The following is a 19,398-nucleotide window of genomic DNA, read 5'->3' on the forward strand; positions in this document are numbered from 1 at the left end:
GCCTGCTTTACGCACACACACACACACACACACACACAGCTTCCAAAAGAGGGATGTGGGTAGGTCAGGCAGGGCACCGCTATCGGTAAATCTATCTGCTGTCTGCAGATCGGCTTTCTCCTAAGAGACCCCGAGTTCCATAATTCTTCGGCATTTCCTGGTCAGTTTCCTTCCACTGTTGGTTGTTGGGGTCCTGAGGAAGGCAACCTTTCCTGATACGTGTGTCAATGGGTTAGAAGACAGAGAACCGATGTGTGATATATTAAACAACACAACCTCCAGAGAGCTAATGCTGTGGCATGGAAGGAACCCAAGTAGTGCAAGCAGGATCTACTTACCATGCAACCTCCTCCAATTTAATTAATGGCAAAGCTGCACATTTAGGGCCTTTATGCTAGGTGGCCATAACAAGCCAGTATAGCAGTACTTTCCAAGAAACCACCTTTTCAGCTATGAGAAACCTGTATCTAATAAGGTTTATGTGTGTGCTGCCCATTCCTTCACCATTCTTTCCTTCATTCCTTTCTTTTCTTCTGCTGTTTTAGCTCTTCTCTCTGCTACAGGGCTGGAGGCCAGAACGCAATTAGAGCTCATCACATCATCAGGTGGACTGTAAGTGCTGGTTACCCAACGGGGAAAACATGACGCATCCAATGGCGATAAACAGATAATAGGCTTTCCTTGAAATTCCTTGAATGGAATTGCACCCCCTAGGAACTGTTTACCGTTTACAAGACACGAACAAACATGGGTCTGCAGTTACATGCACACCCAGCCACTGCATCTGTTGACTTTTAAATGCACCATGTTTCCCAGAAGCCGCCGTGACTCAGGAGATCGTACATTTATGCTCCCTGCTGTTGCCTTATTATCATTAGCATTCACGTTAGCTAAGTCACTGATGTGGTCTGACCAGACCTTAATGACCCACATACCTTCATCAGCCTCAGGTCATATTGAGAAAAACGACAACATGGGAAATATTGTAGGGGTGTGCGCTTAGGTATGTGTGTGACTGTGTGAAGGGATTTCTCCCTCTTTGACCAGAAGATGTCAGACAGAAAAGTCCGCCAGTGACTCACCAGTGATACCAACCTATGTCTGCGACTTGAGTACATCTAATAGCTCTGATTGCAACATAGCTGTTAAGAGAATAGCTATCCTCATGTGTTTATGTGCCTGGATTTGGACACAGCTCCTGTTCGACTGGTTTGGCTTATGATGAGTGCACACAGTAAGTGTGGTTTCAGGCAGGGAAGTCTGTGCTGTTACTACCAAGAATTGTTATTATTGGTTTAAAGTTCTAGAATAAAAACATGAAAAACTCCCACATACTGGCTCATTTACAGCTGTGATATTTATTAATTTACTATGTTTCAGTATTTTTTTACCTTAGAGGGGAAACATCCCATCGTTCCAAGGTTTTAAACTCTAAAAGTCTGTGAATGAGGCAGCTTTAATACAGACAAGGGTTCACTACCTTAAGACTAAGAGTGTTATACATTTAATCATTTTTTAAAAGCACATGTAAACAGCTTGTGTTCATGTGTGATTGATATACCTGCTGTTTGAGCTGGTGCATGAGCCTGTCTTTCTCTCTCTTCAGAGCCATCACTTCTTCCTGGGCTTTCTTCCGTTTGGAGGACGATAACTCAAGCAGAGCGATGTTTGCATCCTTCTCACTGATGGCTGCCAGCAAAGCCTGCTGTCTGCATGGATGAGAGTTAGAAATGTGGAAAACATGTGGAGAGATTGTTACAATTCCCCCCTTCTGCCCCTGTCAGGTTATTCTGTTTTGTTTTTGTTCTGTGTCTCACCCTCCTGCCACACACCCATATATGGACTTCCTCTTCCCCCACTCTCCACACTCTGGACTAATTGACTCATTCAGTTCACCTGTGCATCCCTCTGTTTTATAAGCACCCCTCAGTCCTCAGTTCGTTGCTGGTTTGTTGACTTTCACGCTCATTCATTGACACTCCTGCTTATTCATTCATGCTGCACACTGTTCATGGATCCACACCACTCGTTCGTCAGTTTGTCACTCTTTTTGGATACTCTGGACTCTTGTTTATTTCGTTCTGGACTGCACTTTGTTGGACCTTGGTTTTGCCCGTGAGTTTGTTTTTGTGAGTTTGTGAGTTGCCTGCCTGTCTGCAGTGTATTTTTGTTTGTTACTTTGTACATCTAGTTCGTCTTATAGTTCTTGTCCATGTTAGTACATGGTTTTTCGTTGCTACTTTGTCTAGTTAGCTTTGTATGTTTGTTCTTGTTTGCCTGCCTTCCGCAGTGATTTCAGTTGCTACTTTGTCAGTTTATGGTTTTGTTTGTATCTCTCTGCCGTGTTTTTGGGTCTTTAATTTGATACTTTGTTTGTTAGTTTGTGTTAGTTCCCTGTGTCCCCTGCCCTTTTTGTTAATAAATATATAATTTGGTCTTACTCGTTGGTCCCGTCAGTCAGTTCGTAACAGAACAAACCAGCCACTATTGCAACCATGGAACCACCACGTTCCACCACTGGTCGCTCCATTTGTCTTCCCTCCTCCCGTTTGGTCTATGGCTCTGCAGTCGCCTCACCCGACCCTTTGGAACCCGTTGCTTTGAGCCCAGAGGAGGCCCGCTCCATTTACAGAGAGCTTAAGGCCCAGTCAGCTCCGGAGTTAGATCTCCGGAGTGGTTATGCGGTTAGCCAGCCTCCAGTATTCAGTGATGCCCAGTACTCCCTGTATGAGGGAACCCGCCTGGCTTTGTGGATGGGATTTTCCAGCAAGCGCAGACGTCCACGTCGGAGGCGGAAGGCTCCCCGGGTTCCAGGGTCAGTTGCTCCGGGTCCCATTCCGGTTATGGCAGCTAATGCTGCCTTTGTTGGTTCTGCAGCCGAAGCTGTTTTTGTTGGTTCGGCAGCCACTGCTGCTTTCGTTAGTCCTGCAGCCCCCGATGCTGCTTTTGTTGGTTCTGCAGCCGAAGCTGCTTTTGTTAGTCCTGCAGCTACTGCTGCTTTTGTTGGTCCTGCAGCTAATGCTGCTTTAGTTAGTCGTGCAGCCGAAGCTGTTCTTGTTAGTCCCGCAGCCCCTGCTGCTTTTGTTAGTCCCGCAGCCCCTGCTGCTTTTGTTAGTCCCGCAGCCCCTGCTGCTCTTGTTGGTCCCGCAGCCCCCGATGCTGCTTTAGTTGGTTCTGCAGCTACTGCTGCTCTTGTTAGTCCCGCAGCAGCCCATGCTGCTTTAGTTAGCCCAGCAGCCCATGCTGCTTTAGTTAGCCCAGCAGCCCATGCTGCTTTAGTTAGCCCCCTAGCCGATGCCGTTTTTGTTAGTCCAGCAGCCGATGCCGTTTTTGTTAGTCCAGCAGCCGATGCCGCTTTTGTTGGTCCCGCAGCTCCCGCTGCTTTTGTTGGTCCTGCAGCCCAGGCTGCTTTGGTCTCGGCTCCTGTTCCTGTCACGGATCCGGCTCCTGTTCCTGTCACGGATCCGGCTCCTGTTCCTGTCACGGATCCGGCTCCTGTTCCTGTCACGGATCTGGCTTCTGTTCCTGGTCCTTCAGCTGTCGCCGCAGTTGCAGCCACCTTGATTGCTGCAGTCACCGCTGCTCTGGTGTCAGCTGCTGCTCCGGTCCCTGCAGCCGCCAGGTTCCCAGGCGGGTCGACGCAGAGGTCGCCGTCGTCGCCGTCTCTTCAGTCTTCGGACGGGTCGACGCAGAGGTCGCCGTCGTCGCCGTCTCTTCAGTCTTCGGACGGGTCGACGCAGAGGTCGCCGTCGTCGCCGTCTCTTCAGTCTTCGGACGGGTCGACGCAGAGGTCGTCGCCGTCTCTTCAGTCTTCGGACGGGTCGACGCAGAGGTCGCCGTCGTCGCCGTCTCTTCAGTCTTCGAACGGGTCGACGCAGAGGTCGCCGTCGTCGCCGTCTCTTCAGTCTTCGGACGGGTCGACGCAGAGGTCGCCGTCGTCGCCGTCTCTTCAGTCTTCGGACGGGTCGACGCAGAGGTCGCCGTCGTCGCCGTCTCTTGACTTCGAACTTTGTTTGTCACCCCAGGAGATGTGGTGGGATGACAATGAGGACACCACCACCCTGCTCCTGTCTCCTTGGGGGGCCCCTGAGAACTGTGCTCCTGTCCTGGCCCCTCAGCTCCAGCTGGCTCAAAGTTCGTCGCCGCCGGGCAGTCCGCCCGGGGCTCTCCAGTCTTGTTCGTCGCCGCCGGGCAGTCCGCCCGGGGCTCTCCAGCCTTGTTCGTCGCCGCCGGGCAGTCCGCCTGGGAGTCCTCAGCCGTCTTGCTGCTCCCCGGCTCTCTGCTCGCCATCCGGCAGTCCGCCTGGGGGTCTCCTGCCTCGTGGGTCGTATCCTGGCCCCCGGCCTGGGGGTCCTCGGCCTGCTCTCCGGCTGGCTTTCCGGTCCCCGGTTCTCCAGCCGGCCCAAGGGTCTCGAGCTCTCCCTTCTGGTTCGTCGCCTCCCGGCCGTCCGCCCGCGGCTCTCCCTTCTGGTTCGTCGCCTCCCGGCCGTCCGCCCGAGGCTCTCCCTTCTGGTTCGTCGCCGCCCGGCCGTCCGCCCGAGGCTCTCCCTTCTGGTTCGTCGCCTCCCGGCCGTCCGCCCGAGGCTCCGTCTTCTGGTTCGTCGCCTCCCGGCCGTCCGCCCGAGGCTCCGTCTTCTGGTTCGTCGCCTCCCGGCCGTCCGCCCGAGGCTCCGTCGTCTGGTTCGTCGCCTCCCGGCCGTCCGCCCGAGGCTCCGTCGTCTGGTTCGTCGCCTCCCGGCCGTCCGCCCGAGGCTCCGTCGTCTGGTTCGTCGCCTCCCGGCCGTCCGCCCGAGGCTCTGTCTTCTGGTTTGCCGCCTCCCGGCCGTCCGCCCGAGGCTCTGTCTTCTGGTTTGCCGCCTCCTGGCCGTCCGCCGGAGGCACTCCTGGTCCGTTTGCCGCCTCCTGGCCGTCCGCCGGAGGCACTCCTGGTCCGTTTGCCGCCTCCTGGCCGTCCGCCGGAGGCACTCCTGGTCCGTTTGCCGCCTCCTGGCCGTCTGCCGGAGGCACTCCTGGTCCGTTTGCCGCCTCCTGGCCGTCCGCCGGAGGCACTCCTGGTCTGCTGCGCCCGGTCCCTCCACCGGGCCTCCCTCCGCCCGCCCGGTCTGGTGTTTCGGGCCCTCCTCCGGGCCTCCCTCCCCCCGCCCGTCCTGGTTTGTTTGGGGCTGTCTGGGATCCGCCCCTTGCCGGGGGGGTTCTGTTACAATTCCCCCCTTCTGCCCCTGTCAGGTTATTCTGTTTTGTTTTTGTTCTGTGTCTCACCCTCCTGCCACACACCCATATATGGACTTCCTCTTCCCCCACTCTCCACACTCTGGACTAATTGACTCATTCAGTTCACCTGTGCATCCCTCTGTTTTATAAGCACCCCTCAGTCCTCAGTTCGTTGCTGGTTTGTTGACTTTCACGCTCATTCATTGACACTCCTGCTTATTCATTCATGCTGCACACTGTTCATGGATCCACACCACTCGTTCGTCAGTTTGTCACTCTTTTTGGATACTCTGGACTCTTGTTTATTTCGTTCTGGACTGCACTTTGTTGGACCTTGGTTTTGCCCGTGAGTTTGTTTTTGTGAGTTTGTGAGTTGCCAACATGTGGAGAGATGTTATCATATATGGACAAAATATTTAAAACAATTTAAAAATCCTTCTCCAAAGTGAAAAAAAATAAGTCTGAATGTTGAAATATTTGTTTTCTAGTTGGAAGCAGGTGGACAGCGCAGTGACATAGGAATACAGCGCCCACATGTGCAGCTGTGGGCCCTTGTACGTATGCAGACGTGATAACTAACTCACTCATTCCAGAGCTCCTTAAACTTAGACAGAGAATCCCACAGAAAATAAGCAGACATCTTTGAAGTGGTCTGCTAAGAGCTGTATTAGTGGTACCTCAGTGTGACTCATGGGCATGTAATAGTGTAATGGAACATTATAGAGTAGGATAAAGAGGATATGACATATTTCCTCTGTCACTACTGGTTACTACAGTCTGTGTGTGTGTGCGGAAGAAGGGTGACAACAAACAACTGTCATCACACTCACACACACCCTCACACAACCAGATGCACACATTTACACCCACAGGACTCAAGACAATGCCTTGCGTAACCCTTGGAGCGAAGTCTGATTCTTCATAGCAGCAGACTGGTGATGAGTATCCTCGTCATCAAGCAAGCAGGATGTTGTAAATCCTGGGCTGTGACAAACACATATTCTATCCGCCCCCTCTTGTAAACACCCCATGAAGCATAAACATATTCTCCTAGGTTGCCAATGTAATGAAGATATAAAGACAAAGGAGCAGCATTTATTCTGTGCAGTGTACCACTGCTTAATTAAGTGTGGGTTTTTGTGTCTACAAAGTTGTGAATGACCGTTGCAACAAGTTAGGAAAATGAGAAAATTAGGAGGTTATTAAGGTGGCGTGGTAACGTAGTGTGTGGGTTTGAGTGAGGTGAGGGGTAAAATAAGATGAGAAGGGTGGGTGCAAAATACACTTTGGACTTAATTAAAAATTATCCCACATTGCGGTTTGTGTTTTTATTACATGATTCAAAGCCCTGAAGAAATAACACAATTGTGAAAATAAACAGAGTGAACTCAGAATAAAGTAATGCAGGCCTGCAATTCCACGTTCAGTGTTTTTAGTACAATTATCTGCGCTCCGCATCTGGATTCTGGATTCTACCGTTGATGGCCCTTAATATGCCTCCGTGTGTTTGTGTGCACTTGCATGTTTTACATTTGTTTGTGAGCATTTATATGCATGCTTGTGCGTTCTGACATAGACCGGAGCAGTTAATCACACCATTAATCACGGAGGGCTTTCTCCCTACATTTCCACCGATGTTCCTTTTAATGTGAACTCACACACACACACACACACACACACACACACACACACACACACACACACACACACACACACACACACACACACACACTCACATTGACCTATAAAAGACTTGCTCCAGAGTATGCGCTCTTGACGTAACAATTCGCAACTTAAAACAATGAGAACAAGCCACAATAACAGTGTGGTGAACTTTCAAACACTTTCCAATTTTACAACCGACAAACTTCATAATAAATTTTGCATTTTGGAGTATGGCACAGCGGTATCCTAGTTCCACATCTTTGGCTGTGTTAAAATGAGTGAAGAGGTGAAGTACAGAGTCATATATGGGCAAGAAATGCGGCACAATGTGTTGCCCTTAATAAACAGTGTGTCAGATTAACGGCCTTAACCTACCAGTATGATGGTCATCTTCACACTGCACGGCCAGACATGAAAAACTCAACATCACTGAATCACATTCGAGTAGTCTCACAGCCACACATTACCTTATCTCATTCAAGATGAATTCCATATAAACACAAATTTATAATTTTCTTCGTTAGAGACAGAATGACACACAACAATGACACTAATCTTTCTGTTTTACTGAATGATATGGTCAACCTTAAAAAATAAGACTGCATTTTTAACATGCTTAAGGAGTCTATGTGGCTGATGTGTGAAGACGAGGGCCAAATGTGGTGCCAAAAAACAAAAAAAAACAAAAGAGGATGGTGAAAGGTTAGGGGCCTAACCCCTACCCCAGTTTGAAAGGGGAGGTTTATCTTATCTGTGAATGCATCTGAAAAAGCCAAACACAGATCCATCTCTTTCTGGCCACCGCTGAGTCACTTAATCAGGGATTGTTCCACTCACATTCATCAAGATGTCTCTGCTAAATGAACTCGTGAAAGACATGACTTTGGTGTTTGATTAATCACAAAGAGATAATAATGAAGTCATACTTTGTTGATTCCAGCAGGTGTTGCAGTGACATACTCCCAGCTTTTCTTTATCGCACCTAAAGCTGATGTGAATGTGGTCTGTGTAGTCGTTTTAAACCGAGCCTGTGGCTTTTTCTGTTGTAAAACTACACAAGGAAGCTATTTTCAAAAAGCAGTAGTTTATACTATGCTTTAATGGCTGCCCCATCAATCTCTCCTGCATTCCTTAGTACCGGTGCAGACTTTCAAACTAAAAATTTTGACTAACATTCTGGCACACTGACAGCGAGCTACATCACTTCCTATCTCTAAATTAACACAGCACATTACAGTGTTGTTTCCTGGTGGGTGATCCCTGAGTGGCATTGCAGGATTCTGCTGAGTGATGTCTTCCTAAAACAATAAAAACAGGCATTACTATGATTAACCAGCCTGTTAAACTTTGTCTACCACATCCTCAATCAGTGATCTTGTGATTTTTTTTTGCGTGTCTGTGTGTTTGTGCTGATTAGTATTACTAAAAGTCTTTGAACCTGAATCCCACTATTTAATCACGTCTAATGTGAGTGGCCACTTGGCCTTCGATGTACAACACACTTGCAATGTACACGAATCTGGCAGCAGACAGGATTCATCTTTCAGACACACACACACGCACGCACACACACACAGACAAGTGCTTGTATGTTTCATATCTGCTGGCTGATCTTGAGTGGGTGAAGCCTCTCGTTTTTTTACTCCCCTTCTCGTCTCACTCCCTGCTTAACTTAGACTTGGCGTATTCCGAACAAACAAAGGCTAATCTTCATTTCCTGTCCAACTAAAAGGGCGACAATGGAATAGTTTATCATGACAAACTTGTGATTAGTCTTCATAAATGTCAGACCCCATGCACTGAAGGCCCACCAATAAAAAGGCAAATAAATCCTGGTGCTGGATCTCCTGTGCTATGACACAACAATATTTTGTCTGATAAGATAAACTTGATGCACACATAAAAAGCCGAGCATTTTTATTTGGTTTTAGTGTTGTGATTCATTCACATTCAACGCGCTATAAAAAAGTACAGGTTGAGCTGACAACTTATTTATAAGGGGTGAAATTCTCAGCTCGGCTACAACATGTGATTCCAATTGAACTTTCATGGTCCCTGGGACATATTGAGACATTTGGATCAACAGAGGTGGGAGATGGATGGCTGAAATACATGACCATGCAATGAAAGGTGAGAGGGAAAGAAGGGGGAGGGTGGAGGGGAAGAGATATGGAAAGAAAAAAAAAAAGGAATGCAAAGAGTGGAAGAAGAGGAGATGTGAGACAGAAGGAGATAATTCAGGACGATGGAAATAAAAATGAGGAGAGACTGACGAAGACAGCTTTGAGATAGGGCTGGTGTCGAAGGACTGTGATGTCACAGGACTGATGGAAGACTGGCAGATCAGACAAATCTCTGGGTGATGGGCCACTGAGTCAAGAATAAAAGCGGCAAGTAGATGGCAAGAGATGAAGGCAATAGAAGAGAGTATAGTAGTACGTGTTAGACAAGAGTAACTGCCACCTGTGCTCCGTGAGAGAGAAAAGAGAGAAGGAAAAGGAGAGGAGGAAAAGAAGAAAGAAGCAAAGGTAAAGATTTAAGAGTCCCAGCCTCCCCTAAATCAGCTCAACACACTCCATGTTGTTATTCCTAGGCGTCACGGTTGAGGAATATGTGTTTATAATTTGTGTTATGACTTACTTGAAATTATGAGTGTGGAGAGTCAGTGGGACAGAAACAGATGCGTCCATAGGATGCCCGAGGGAACCATCAATACTGTCTGCCCCTAAGTGCAGTGTGTGCGTGTACGTGTGTGTGTGTTTGTGCATTTGCCTGTCTGTGGACACATGTGCTCTTTCATGTCCTTATGTGCATGTGTGATGTATTTTGTTAGCAAGAACGTGGGGAGCCTTCTAATATCTGTTCCCAGAACATCTATTATGAGTTCTTCTAGTTTGTGATCATGCCTTTCCACCACTTAACTGTCCAGGTCTGCAGAAACATTCCACAGGAATTTTATGGCCGTTCCTTGATTGTGAGTGTGTGAAGGTGCGGCACAAGGCCGGGGGCCCCTGCCTAGGCAGTACTAGAGGCCTGTGGTGAGAGCAAGCAAAGGACATGAGAATAGGGCATGGTTGTGTGACACTATTATTTATGGCCTTGGAACACTGTGTTATTTACAACTTAGGAGGTAGGGAAAATGTCTATTTCCAACATAAAACACACACTCTGGCTTCATTTGGTAAGCTTACTGTAAAGCCGGTTGAGATGGTAAATCTGTGTTTCAACTCTAAATGTGAGTTAAATATATTTTTATGAGGTCCCAGTTTTGGCTTCCTCAGATAGGATCAGTTCTGTGCAAACCTGAAGCAGCTAACCTGCAGCCACATGCCAGATCCACCTATTACCCACTTCCTTCTGTATGCTCGCCTGGATTAAAGCCTTTATTTATCTTAATCTATAAGGTAGGGTTTATCCATACCCACCACAAATAAAACTAGCTCGCCTGTCTTGTTTGGAAATTCATGTCAACTCCAATATCCCCCCCGAGCAGTTATATTTGACATTACATGTTAATCCTGTGTGATTCGAGGGAGAATGCTGAACTTTACATGCTAACCTTGAGCTGTACTTCACAAGAAAGCTCTATGACGGCAGATGGTCTTACCAGAACTGGGCCAGGTTGTGTGTGTTTTCACTTCAGCAATAAAATATACAACCCACTTACTCTGCTCACCCCCACTCCCACACTAGTGGTCTGACCGGCGGGAGGGGGGGGGGGGGGGTGGTTTAATTGAAAGAGTATGTATCAGTTTTACAGCAACAAGAAGGAAAATACGAGTGGACAAAAATCAACAAATCTGCCAAAACTAGCCAAATGTTTAGAAAGGGAGCAGGGACGAGGAGAGATGGCTGACTGCTCCCAGAGATGAGCAGGTCCAGACGACCACCGCTGCATTCAGTCAGAGAGAGGGGAGTGACACAGAGAGACCCAAACAGAGGAGGATGAAGAGAGGGAGAGGGGCCAGGTGGCCGTGAGTGTGAGCGTGTGTGTGCTCTGCTCTGCTCGGAAATGAGACAAAAAGAGTAGTGGAGGTTCCCCCCAAATCTCTATAGACACTATCAGATAGGATTATCTAAGGCAAAAACAATATATAAAAGAAAGACAAAAATATTATTTAAATTAAACATATTTTATATTAGATATTTAGTTTTTTTTTTGCCTGAAGCTGACTTATGAGCTTTTTAAACCATTATTAAACTAAAAATATATTCAAATAACTAAATAAATTTACAGGGGAAACGTCATCTGTATAGATTCAGATCATATCTATGGCTTGCTGCGTTTGGTATCATCATGTCTTTATCAAACCAAAACCAAAAAATCTAAATATACAGTAGTTTGTACAGTGAGTTAAAAACTTTTGGACATTCGGATAGTTTCTATTAAAAAGTACAGATTGAACAAATAAAATTAATATCTGAGAGATGTTGGAAGGTCTGTTAGAAATAGAAAGTATACTCTATTGTTATAGAGAGAGATATTTAGAGCGTATACTATACAGTATATACTCTCTATATAATAAACCTTCCAACCAGTGTTTAGCATCAGGTAAACTTCTGGGATATTAATCTGGTCAGTTAAGTAGCAGAAGGGGTTGTTAATCAGTTTCAGCTGCTTTGGTGGTGTGGCAACAATGAGACGACCCCCAAACCAGGAATGGTTTTACAGGGGGAGGCCACTAACATTTTTTCTCTCCTCATCTCTTCTGACAGTTTTTTCTCTAGTTTTGCGTTTAGCTAGGGTCAGTGTCACTACTGGTAGCATGAGGTGACCTGGACCTTACAGACAGTTCAAGTCCTTCAGGATGGCACATCTATAGGTTTTGTGGGTCTCCCAGCACAGTCTCAAGAGCACATAGAAGGTTTCAGGAGACAGGCAGTTAGGAGAGCTGGACAGAGCCCTAAAGGACCTTAACCCATCAGCAGGACCCTTATCTGCTCCTTTGTGCAAGAAGGAACAAGATGAGCACTGTCAGAGCACTATATAATGAGCACAGGTGTGAAATGTCTCTAACCAAACAATCAGAAACAGACTTCATGAGGGTGGCCTGAGGGCCAGACGTCCTCTAGTGGACCCTGTGTTCACTGCCCGGCACCATGGAGCTTCATTGGCATTTGTCATAGAACACTAGAATTGGCAAGTCTGCGACTTGTCCCCTGTGCTTTTCACAGATGAGAGCAGGTTCACCCTGAACACTCTTGACAGACATGAAAGGTCTGGAGAAGCAGTGGAGAACGTTACACTACCTGTTACATCGTTTAGCATGACCGGTTTGGTGGTGGGTCAGTGATGGTCTGGGGAGGCATGTCAATGGAAGGACGCACAGAGCACAGGGCTAGACAACAGCACCCTGAATGCCATTAGGTATCGGGAAAAATCTGTGGACCCACTGTCAGACCCTACACCAGTGCAGTGGTTCTTGGATTGCCTCTGAGGACAACAATGCTTGGCCTCATGTGGTCAGAGTAGGCTGACAGTTCCTGCAGGATGAAGGAATTAACACCATTAATTAACCCCCATGCTCACCTTGCAAAGTCTTAGTAAATCCAAGTAAATCTCAGACTGTCCGGGAGCTCAATGATACCTTGGACCAGATCTGGGAGAAGATACACGTGGGCATCATCCATTTCATTAGGAGCATGCCCCAACGTTGTCAGCCATGCATACGAGCATGTGGTGGAGTACCATTTTGAGTTGTTGTTTGATTTTCGGGGTGTCTTTAAATTCAGCCCTCTGTAGGTTTATAATTTTATATTGTATCAAACGATGTGGCATCCCTTTCATATAAATATCCAGCATGATTTTTTTCTCAATTGAAATATATATACATGTTTCCTGTGCATTGCCACCACTCCCAGCCCCCTGTTTCTGCTGAGCCCTTCTAAACATGTCCTGATTATAGCTACATTTCAATCACAGACATGACAATCACAAACTTCAATCTTATCATCTGAACCCTGAAATGAAAGCAAATACTTTTATTCCCTAAAATGTTGAACTATTCCTTTATTATACACAAGTGCAGGCTGCCAACAACCTGACAGGATGACAAGTGACGTTAAGTATCCACAGCTCCATTGCGGCTGCATCACATTTTGAGGAATCAGTGAGTGATTGGTGAATTCCTGTAGTAAAAACAGGACATATAAATAAACAAGGTCTGGTATAATTATGATGTCACCAGCAGCTTTTTCCCATTTAGACGACCTTGGGTATCTCCATGTTTGTCTGGAGTTGTCTGAGTGTGTATATGGGCATACTTTTTCCAGGGTAGCCTCAGTCTTTTACATCAATGCGAGAAAAATCTAGTCCATGTGCTGTCTGGTACAAGGTCCCAATAAACAGCTTCAACCAATCGGCTAAGCTCTGACCTGAAACCTTTCAGGACTCTACCAGCTATAAAGCAGTTTTTCCTTTTAGGGGGAGGTTTGTTTTCTATCTTTACCATTGCTCACCTGACTGACAGCATCTCCCCAAGGTACAAGAAACAGCCAGAGTGCTGTACTGTACCACACGAGTGGAGGGCTTCCCTGCCTCACAGGGAGACACAAGTACTGGCACACACACACGCACAAATACAGCAGCTGGTTTGCTTAAAGCACCCTGTCATCTGAGACAGAGGTGAGGGTCGCAGAAAGAGCAGCACTGCTCAGGTCACAATACTGTAAGAACACACACAGACACTGAGTGAAGGTCACACCAGTACACTTTTTATCCCTAGGCCTAAGTAGAGGTCACATTTGATGCAAATGTGACCTCAACAAAATGTAACAAATCCATTTATTGATGACGATTCATCACCACCTTCTCTGTGCAGAACCCTTTCTGTGTAAAACATACTATTAAAGAAACTATGCTACATTTAAATGAATGTACAGTACTTCTCATATTAGATACTAGCATAATGAGATCATTCTCTTTGTCTGTATTAGCGTGAGATGATATTCAGCCTCTTTCCTAAGCTGTTAGCAATGTAAACTGACAATACCAGGAGAATACCTTCTGTGTTGCATCATTTAAAAAGCCCGGCCTCTGTATTATCTTGTGTGTTCGACTGTGATTAAATAACCCTCTGTCAAACAGTTCATTAGCCTCTTAAATGGGAAAGCCACCACAATCTGTAGTCTTCCTCTGTTGTCATCCTCATTCCATCCCCCCTTTCTTTCGCTAATCAAAGAGAGGAGTCACTCACTGGAGGGGAGAATGGCATCACCTCCGCCTTGGACTTGTACCTCTCTATCATTCGACTTCTCTTTGCCTCTATCATTCTCTATTTGGCTCTGTCATACCCTATACTCATTCCAGAGTGGGGCTAAATATTAAGTTCAAGGAGGTTATGCAAACACGTTGAAACAGCCATCCTTGGCCTAAGTATTACCCTGAACCCTTCAATTACCCGCCTTGCTTTCCTCTCTCCCCATTCCTCCTGCCTTTCCTGTCTTCTGTACGGGTTCTCTCACTCTGGTCATCTAACAGCAGCCTGGAAATACAGCACACACACATGAAGTGGAGCCAAAAGGCTTTAAAATATCAGGGGCAGAGAGTACAACATAGTGGCGCACTATTATGCATGTACACACACTTAGACACACACCGACATGCACCCAAAATACACACGTACTGTACACACAAACCGATGAAAGATGGGTCCAGAAAACAGTGGGAGCGAGTACCCCTGGTGTATTTTCTCTGTGTTCCAAATGTAGGGACTGGCGGTGGACCACAGCTGAACCACAGCCGACATGCGGTGGAATGGGAGGCCACCACACTTGCTTCCCTTAAAGGAGCCTTAGTAACACACATGCACACACACACATACAGGCGATTTCACAGTAATGCACACATCCTCAAACACACATACGCACATGTTCAGCAATTTCCTGGATAGCACTGTCATGTCAATGGGAGTCCATGTTTAAAAAGTAGTTTGAGGTAAAGGGCCAGATCTGTATGGGCTGTTTCCCACAATGCTTTGCCAGACAATTACACAACCCAATTAATGTGGTTACTACAGCACAGCTAGGACTTTACTAGGACTTTGCAAGTCCAGGGTTCATGTATGCGTGTTTGAGTGAGAAGATGTGTGTATGCTCCTTTGGCCTGTATTACACTCAGAATTATAGCTTTCTTTGGAGCTTGGAGTAGTCGATTTCCCGTCAGTGTGTAAAGGACACGCAAGGTCACACTAACATTCACCCCACACTCCATCAGCCAATCACAGTTTTTTTTACAGCCACATGAACTCAGATGTAGCTGCATAGCTGGAGAACTACAATACCCACACTGTGCTATGTGCAGTACAGAACTCATTTACTGTCATAAAAGAAAATTAAAACCATAACTAAATGTTGGGAGAAACATAATTTAAAGTAAAAAAGGCTAAACTTAATGATATAGTGTATTTTTTCACAGTTAGTACGACATGTCTGAACAGTCTAGACAGTGCTAAATAAAGTATATTCTGTCATGCTCTGTACCCTTTCTACACAACACATACAATTGCAACTAAGAAAAAGCTTTGTGTAATTAAGTTTACATATGCCATACTGTGTAGGCAGTAGCTGGTCAAGGTGGACCTAATTTCAATTAACTTATACACTGTTGCATTGGTTAATACAATATATGACAATGTGAGTCAAACTAAGGAAGTCTCAGTGTCCTTATGTATTTACCACCTGCATGTACAAATCTGCATGCAAGTCGATTACCACATACTGTAGAGCACAGATGCACACACATCTGCTAATAATAAACTACCCTGTGCCTCCAAACTTTTTGGATATTTTTAAATAAATGATGGCAAAGTATAGTAAAATAAAAATAAAAAAGTCCAAGCTGCTCTGCTTTGTGATGAAGAAGCAGGAACCACATGCTTTCTTTACAGTCTGCTACACAAACACACTCTGACCACATACTAACTTATATAGACTTCATTAGCCCAGCTTTAAAGGCTGTGTGGAGGGAAAACACATTCAAAGCAAGAAATTATGAAAGAGAGGCAGAGATGCAGACATCGAGACATTCAGTCTCTCTCTCTCTTTCTCTTTCACACATACACAGTGGGCTCGGCGAGGGTGCTGATTAGAGGACCTGTTGCCAGGTCTGGACAGGTCTGCTGTATATTTAGACAGATCAGTGAGGATCATGGGATCAAAGAGTAACATGATTACTACCTGGCCTTCTGATAAAAAAAAACTCCCAATTATTTCTTTGTCAATACACACAGAAGGTGCACACTAGTTGTTGCTCTTCTCTTTCCACTCTTCACTCACCCCAACCAGCTGAGGCACATAACTGCCCACCCTGAGCTTGGTTCTTGGTGCTGGAGGTTTCTTTTGTTAAAGGGAGTTTTCCCTCTCCACTGTCACCCAGTGCTGCTTAGGGAGGATTTGTTGGGTTTTCAATCTACTTCTATATAGTTGTATGTTTTGAATATTATTCAAATATTATATATTATATATTATTATCAAATATTAATATATTATTAGTCTTAAGCTTACTATGTAGAGTGCCAGATGATTTTTTTGCTGTGATTTGGCGTTATATAATTAAACTGAAGTGAATTTAATTGAGTATACACATTTGAAGTACACACATGGCACGTTCACACACACACACACACACACACACACACACAAACGCTCACACAAACTTACAGTCATGGAGCTGGTGCTCACAAAACACACACTCACACACAGAGACATACACAAACACCGCTCTATAATCTTGGTAATTTGTACGTTGAAGCGAGTGTGGACAGATAATGCCTCTGGTACATTGAGCCTGTTGTGTCACTGCATTTGCTGCTTTGACAGTTGGTGTGAATTCACAATAGACATACCTTTATTTGTAAAGTATAGCTGTTGAAGCTACATTTCGTGTGAGAGTGTTTCACCATGTCATAATGGCATTTTCTTGTGCATGGAAGGTTAAGTGTGTGTTTATAAATTTTACAAGAGTATGAAAATTAAAGCTGCGATTCCAGACAAAAGTGCACATACACATGCATGCAAGCATGAAACAGCAAAAGTGTGTGCCTTGTAATCACCGCAGCAAAAAGTACACTCAGTCCTTGACCTCTCTGCTCTCTGCCTCTGGCAGCCGAATCCTCTTTTCCTTCCTGCTTGTTGTGTTTCATCAGCAGTCTGCTTTTTCTCACAAATATGCGTAAAAATATGAAATGATTCACAGACAACATAAAAACATAAACACAAGTCTTAAACTATTACATGTGATCGGCTAACCCTCTCACGCCTGTTCGGAAATTCAAGCGTATGTCTAGTTTTTAATAAAGAGGCCAGTGGCAATGTGTAGTCAGATGTCGCTGACAGATTCACAGATTTCCACTTAGATAACGTACATAAAATGATTATTCTATATTATTAAAATACAGTATATTATGCACAGGACAAACACAGCTTTATGTATCTGACTCTATGTGTTTGAGTGTGTGTGTGTGAGTGCATGACTTTATTATTTTGTGTGGGCATATTGTGTTACAATACCATCCTAGTGAGACATTTTAAATAGACTTCACAACACTGAGGAGCATTTTGGGGTATAACACTAGGTTTTAGTGTTGCGGTTAGAATTAGGATCAGGGTAACGGATAGGTATGTAGCTGCAATAAGAGTTTAGGTAGGGGTTTAGGGAAAGCATTATGTCAATGTGTGCTTGTGTCCATACTGTGATCAGGCTGATAAAAGTTACAAAGATGTAGATGGGCTCCACTGACATTGACAGATTGGGATCATTAACTAAATGAGGTCCTCGTGTAAACTCACACTTGTCTCTCGCACCCAAAAGGAAAAGTCTAGACATACAGGGTATGTAAAAGTATAGGTATACAGGGGGAATACATAGTTACTGCTCATATACTGTATTACCCTCACTCAGACTACAAGCTTATGCTACTAGTCCTAGATACATGTAGATGTTGATGAACACTTTCACTCAACTTCTTATAACTGAAGCTTTCAACCATGAGAGGACAAAGTAAATATCAGCATTTGCTACAGCTGCTTCTCGAATTAACCATTATATTTAACTGACTGATAAAACAACGATTGGCCCCCAGTATATATAGGAGAACTTCCCATTCTCTATGAACAGTACCTTTTACTGAATATGACTGACTCATATGACACAGTCCTGGACCTGCTCTGACCCCGTTATGTCTGTAAGCATGTACAGATTTATTTAAGTGTGTGAGAGAGAGCTGTAAATATTGTAAACATGATGTCTATTTACAGTATCTGGCCACTGTTAGATACAGCAGAAATTATGTGGGTGTGTACATATAGAGACTAGCAGGAATTGAATATATCAGAAAAAGTGGTATGTGGCCAGATGAGGAAAAAGTCTTAGTTAAAAAGTCCACATCACTTATGAGTAAAAAAACTCTTTTTATTTGCAGCTACACTGTAATGCAAATTGTGCAAAACATGCAATGGAGACCACCTAAGAGCTCGAGAAGATCCAAAAACCACTCTGCTGAGTTGGGTATAGACACACAAACATTTTGACATGAAAATCTCTCTGTGTCACAGAACATCAACTTTAAAAGGAGGTGACGAGCATGTGAGGAATATAAGTTAGCAAGCGAGAAATGTTTATTGCTCTTTTATCTGCAGCCATGCAGTCAGACATACCAGAAGGATGTGTAGGCTTGGAGAAACACTAGCACGAAAGGCACTGCGCCCTACATGTCAAGATGTCTGTTGCGTTGGTGTGCATGCAAATACACGTGGGCTTTTCTTTCTGGGTGAATGTGGATGAATGCATTTAGTGTTTATCCTGCTGGTGTACTGTTGTTGCCAGTGTGTCTGTGTGCATGCACATATGTTGTTGTTTTGGGGTTTTTTGTGTGTGTGTGTGTGTGTGTGTGTGTGTGTGTGCACCAAGCTCCCAAAGTGACATGTCACGACACTGATGTCAGGAAACGGAGACACTCTGTGTCTGATAAACAAACCATGCCAGGAGGAGGATCTAAACAATGTGCCACAATTGCTTTATTACTCAGTGTTTGCCCTAGGTGTCGTGTTACTGAAGTCTTCAACACCATAAAAGTCTTCTCTATGGTTCAGCACTGTGTTTGTGTGTGTGTGTGTGTGTGTGTGTTTGCTCTGGCAGAGGCTCCCCTGCGACTGGTTATATTGGACATGCTCAAACAAAGCCAAACACACAACAGGAGCCGCAAGCAATTAGGGCCTGCCATAGTGCATAACTCGTCTCTGAACACCCTCTGTTTCCCACTTGCCATTCGCCACTCACCACACATCTCAAGGATTGCGCTTAACGTGCATTAACGTCCATCCACAACACACACACGTAGTCACAAGTCAGTTTCAGCAACATTCGCATGCTAACTCCACGCTGTCACCCTTTGTGTGAGTATCGTCATCATCAGCATTACAGTGATTGTTAACCTCGGAGAGCAAACCACTGCTGACTAGCATGGGAATGCCTGTAATGCTAGCAGGCAGCCTAATCCTCTAGGTTAATAGACATTGGGGTTG

General features: G+C 45.4%; 1 protein-coding gene across 4 annotated transcripts in view; it reads right to left on the reverse strand.

Moving 5' to 3' along the window:
* LOC113167930 (ERC protein 2-like) overlaps positions 1–19,398 on the reverse strand; it is a 132,866-nt gene that overhangs the window by 36,930 nt on the left and 76,538 nt on the right. For all 4 annotated transcript variants that reach the window (XR_003299319.1, XR_003299318.1, XR_003299317.1 and 1 more), the window contains one exon: positions 1,562–1,709. Coding sequence is in view for 1 of the 4 variants with exons in the window: in XM_026368900.1 (XP_026224685.1) it covers positions 1,562–1,709 (148 nt within the window). In the remaining 3 variants the exon portion in view is untranslated. The remainder of the gene's footprint in view (positions 1–1,561; positions 1,710–19,398) is intronic.

This window comes from Anabas testudineus, chromosome 7 (genome assembly GCF_900324465.2).
Source record: "Anabas testudineus chromosome 7, fAnaTes1.2, whole genome shotgun sequence".
Lineage (NCBI taxonomy): Eukaryota > Metazoa > Chordata > Actinopteri > Anabantiformes > Anabantidae > Anabas > Anabas testudineus.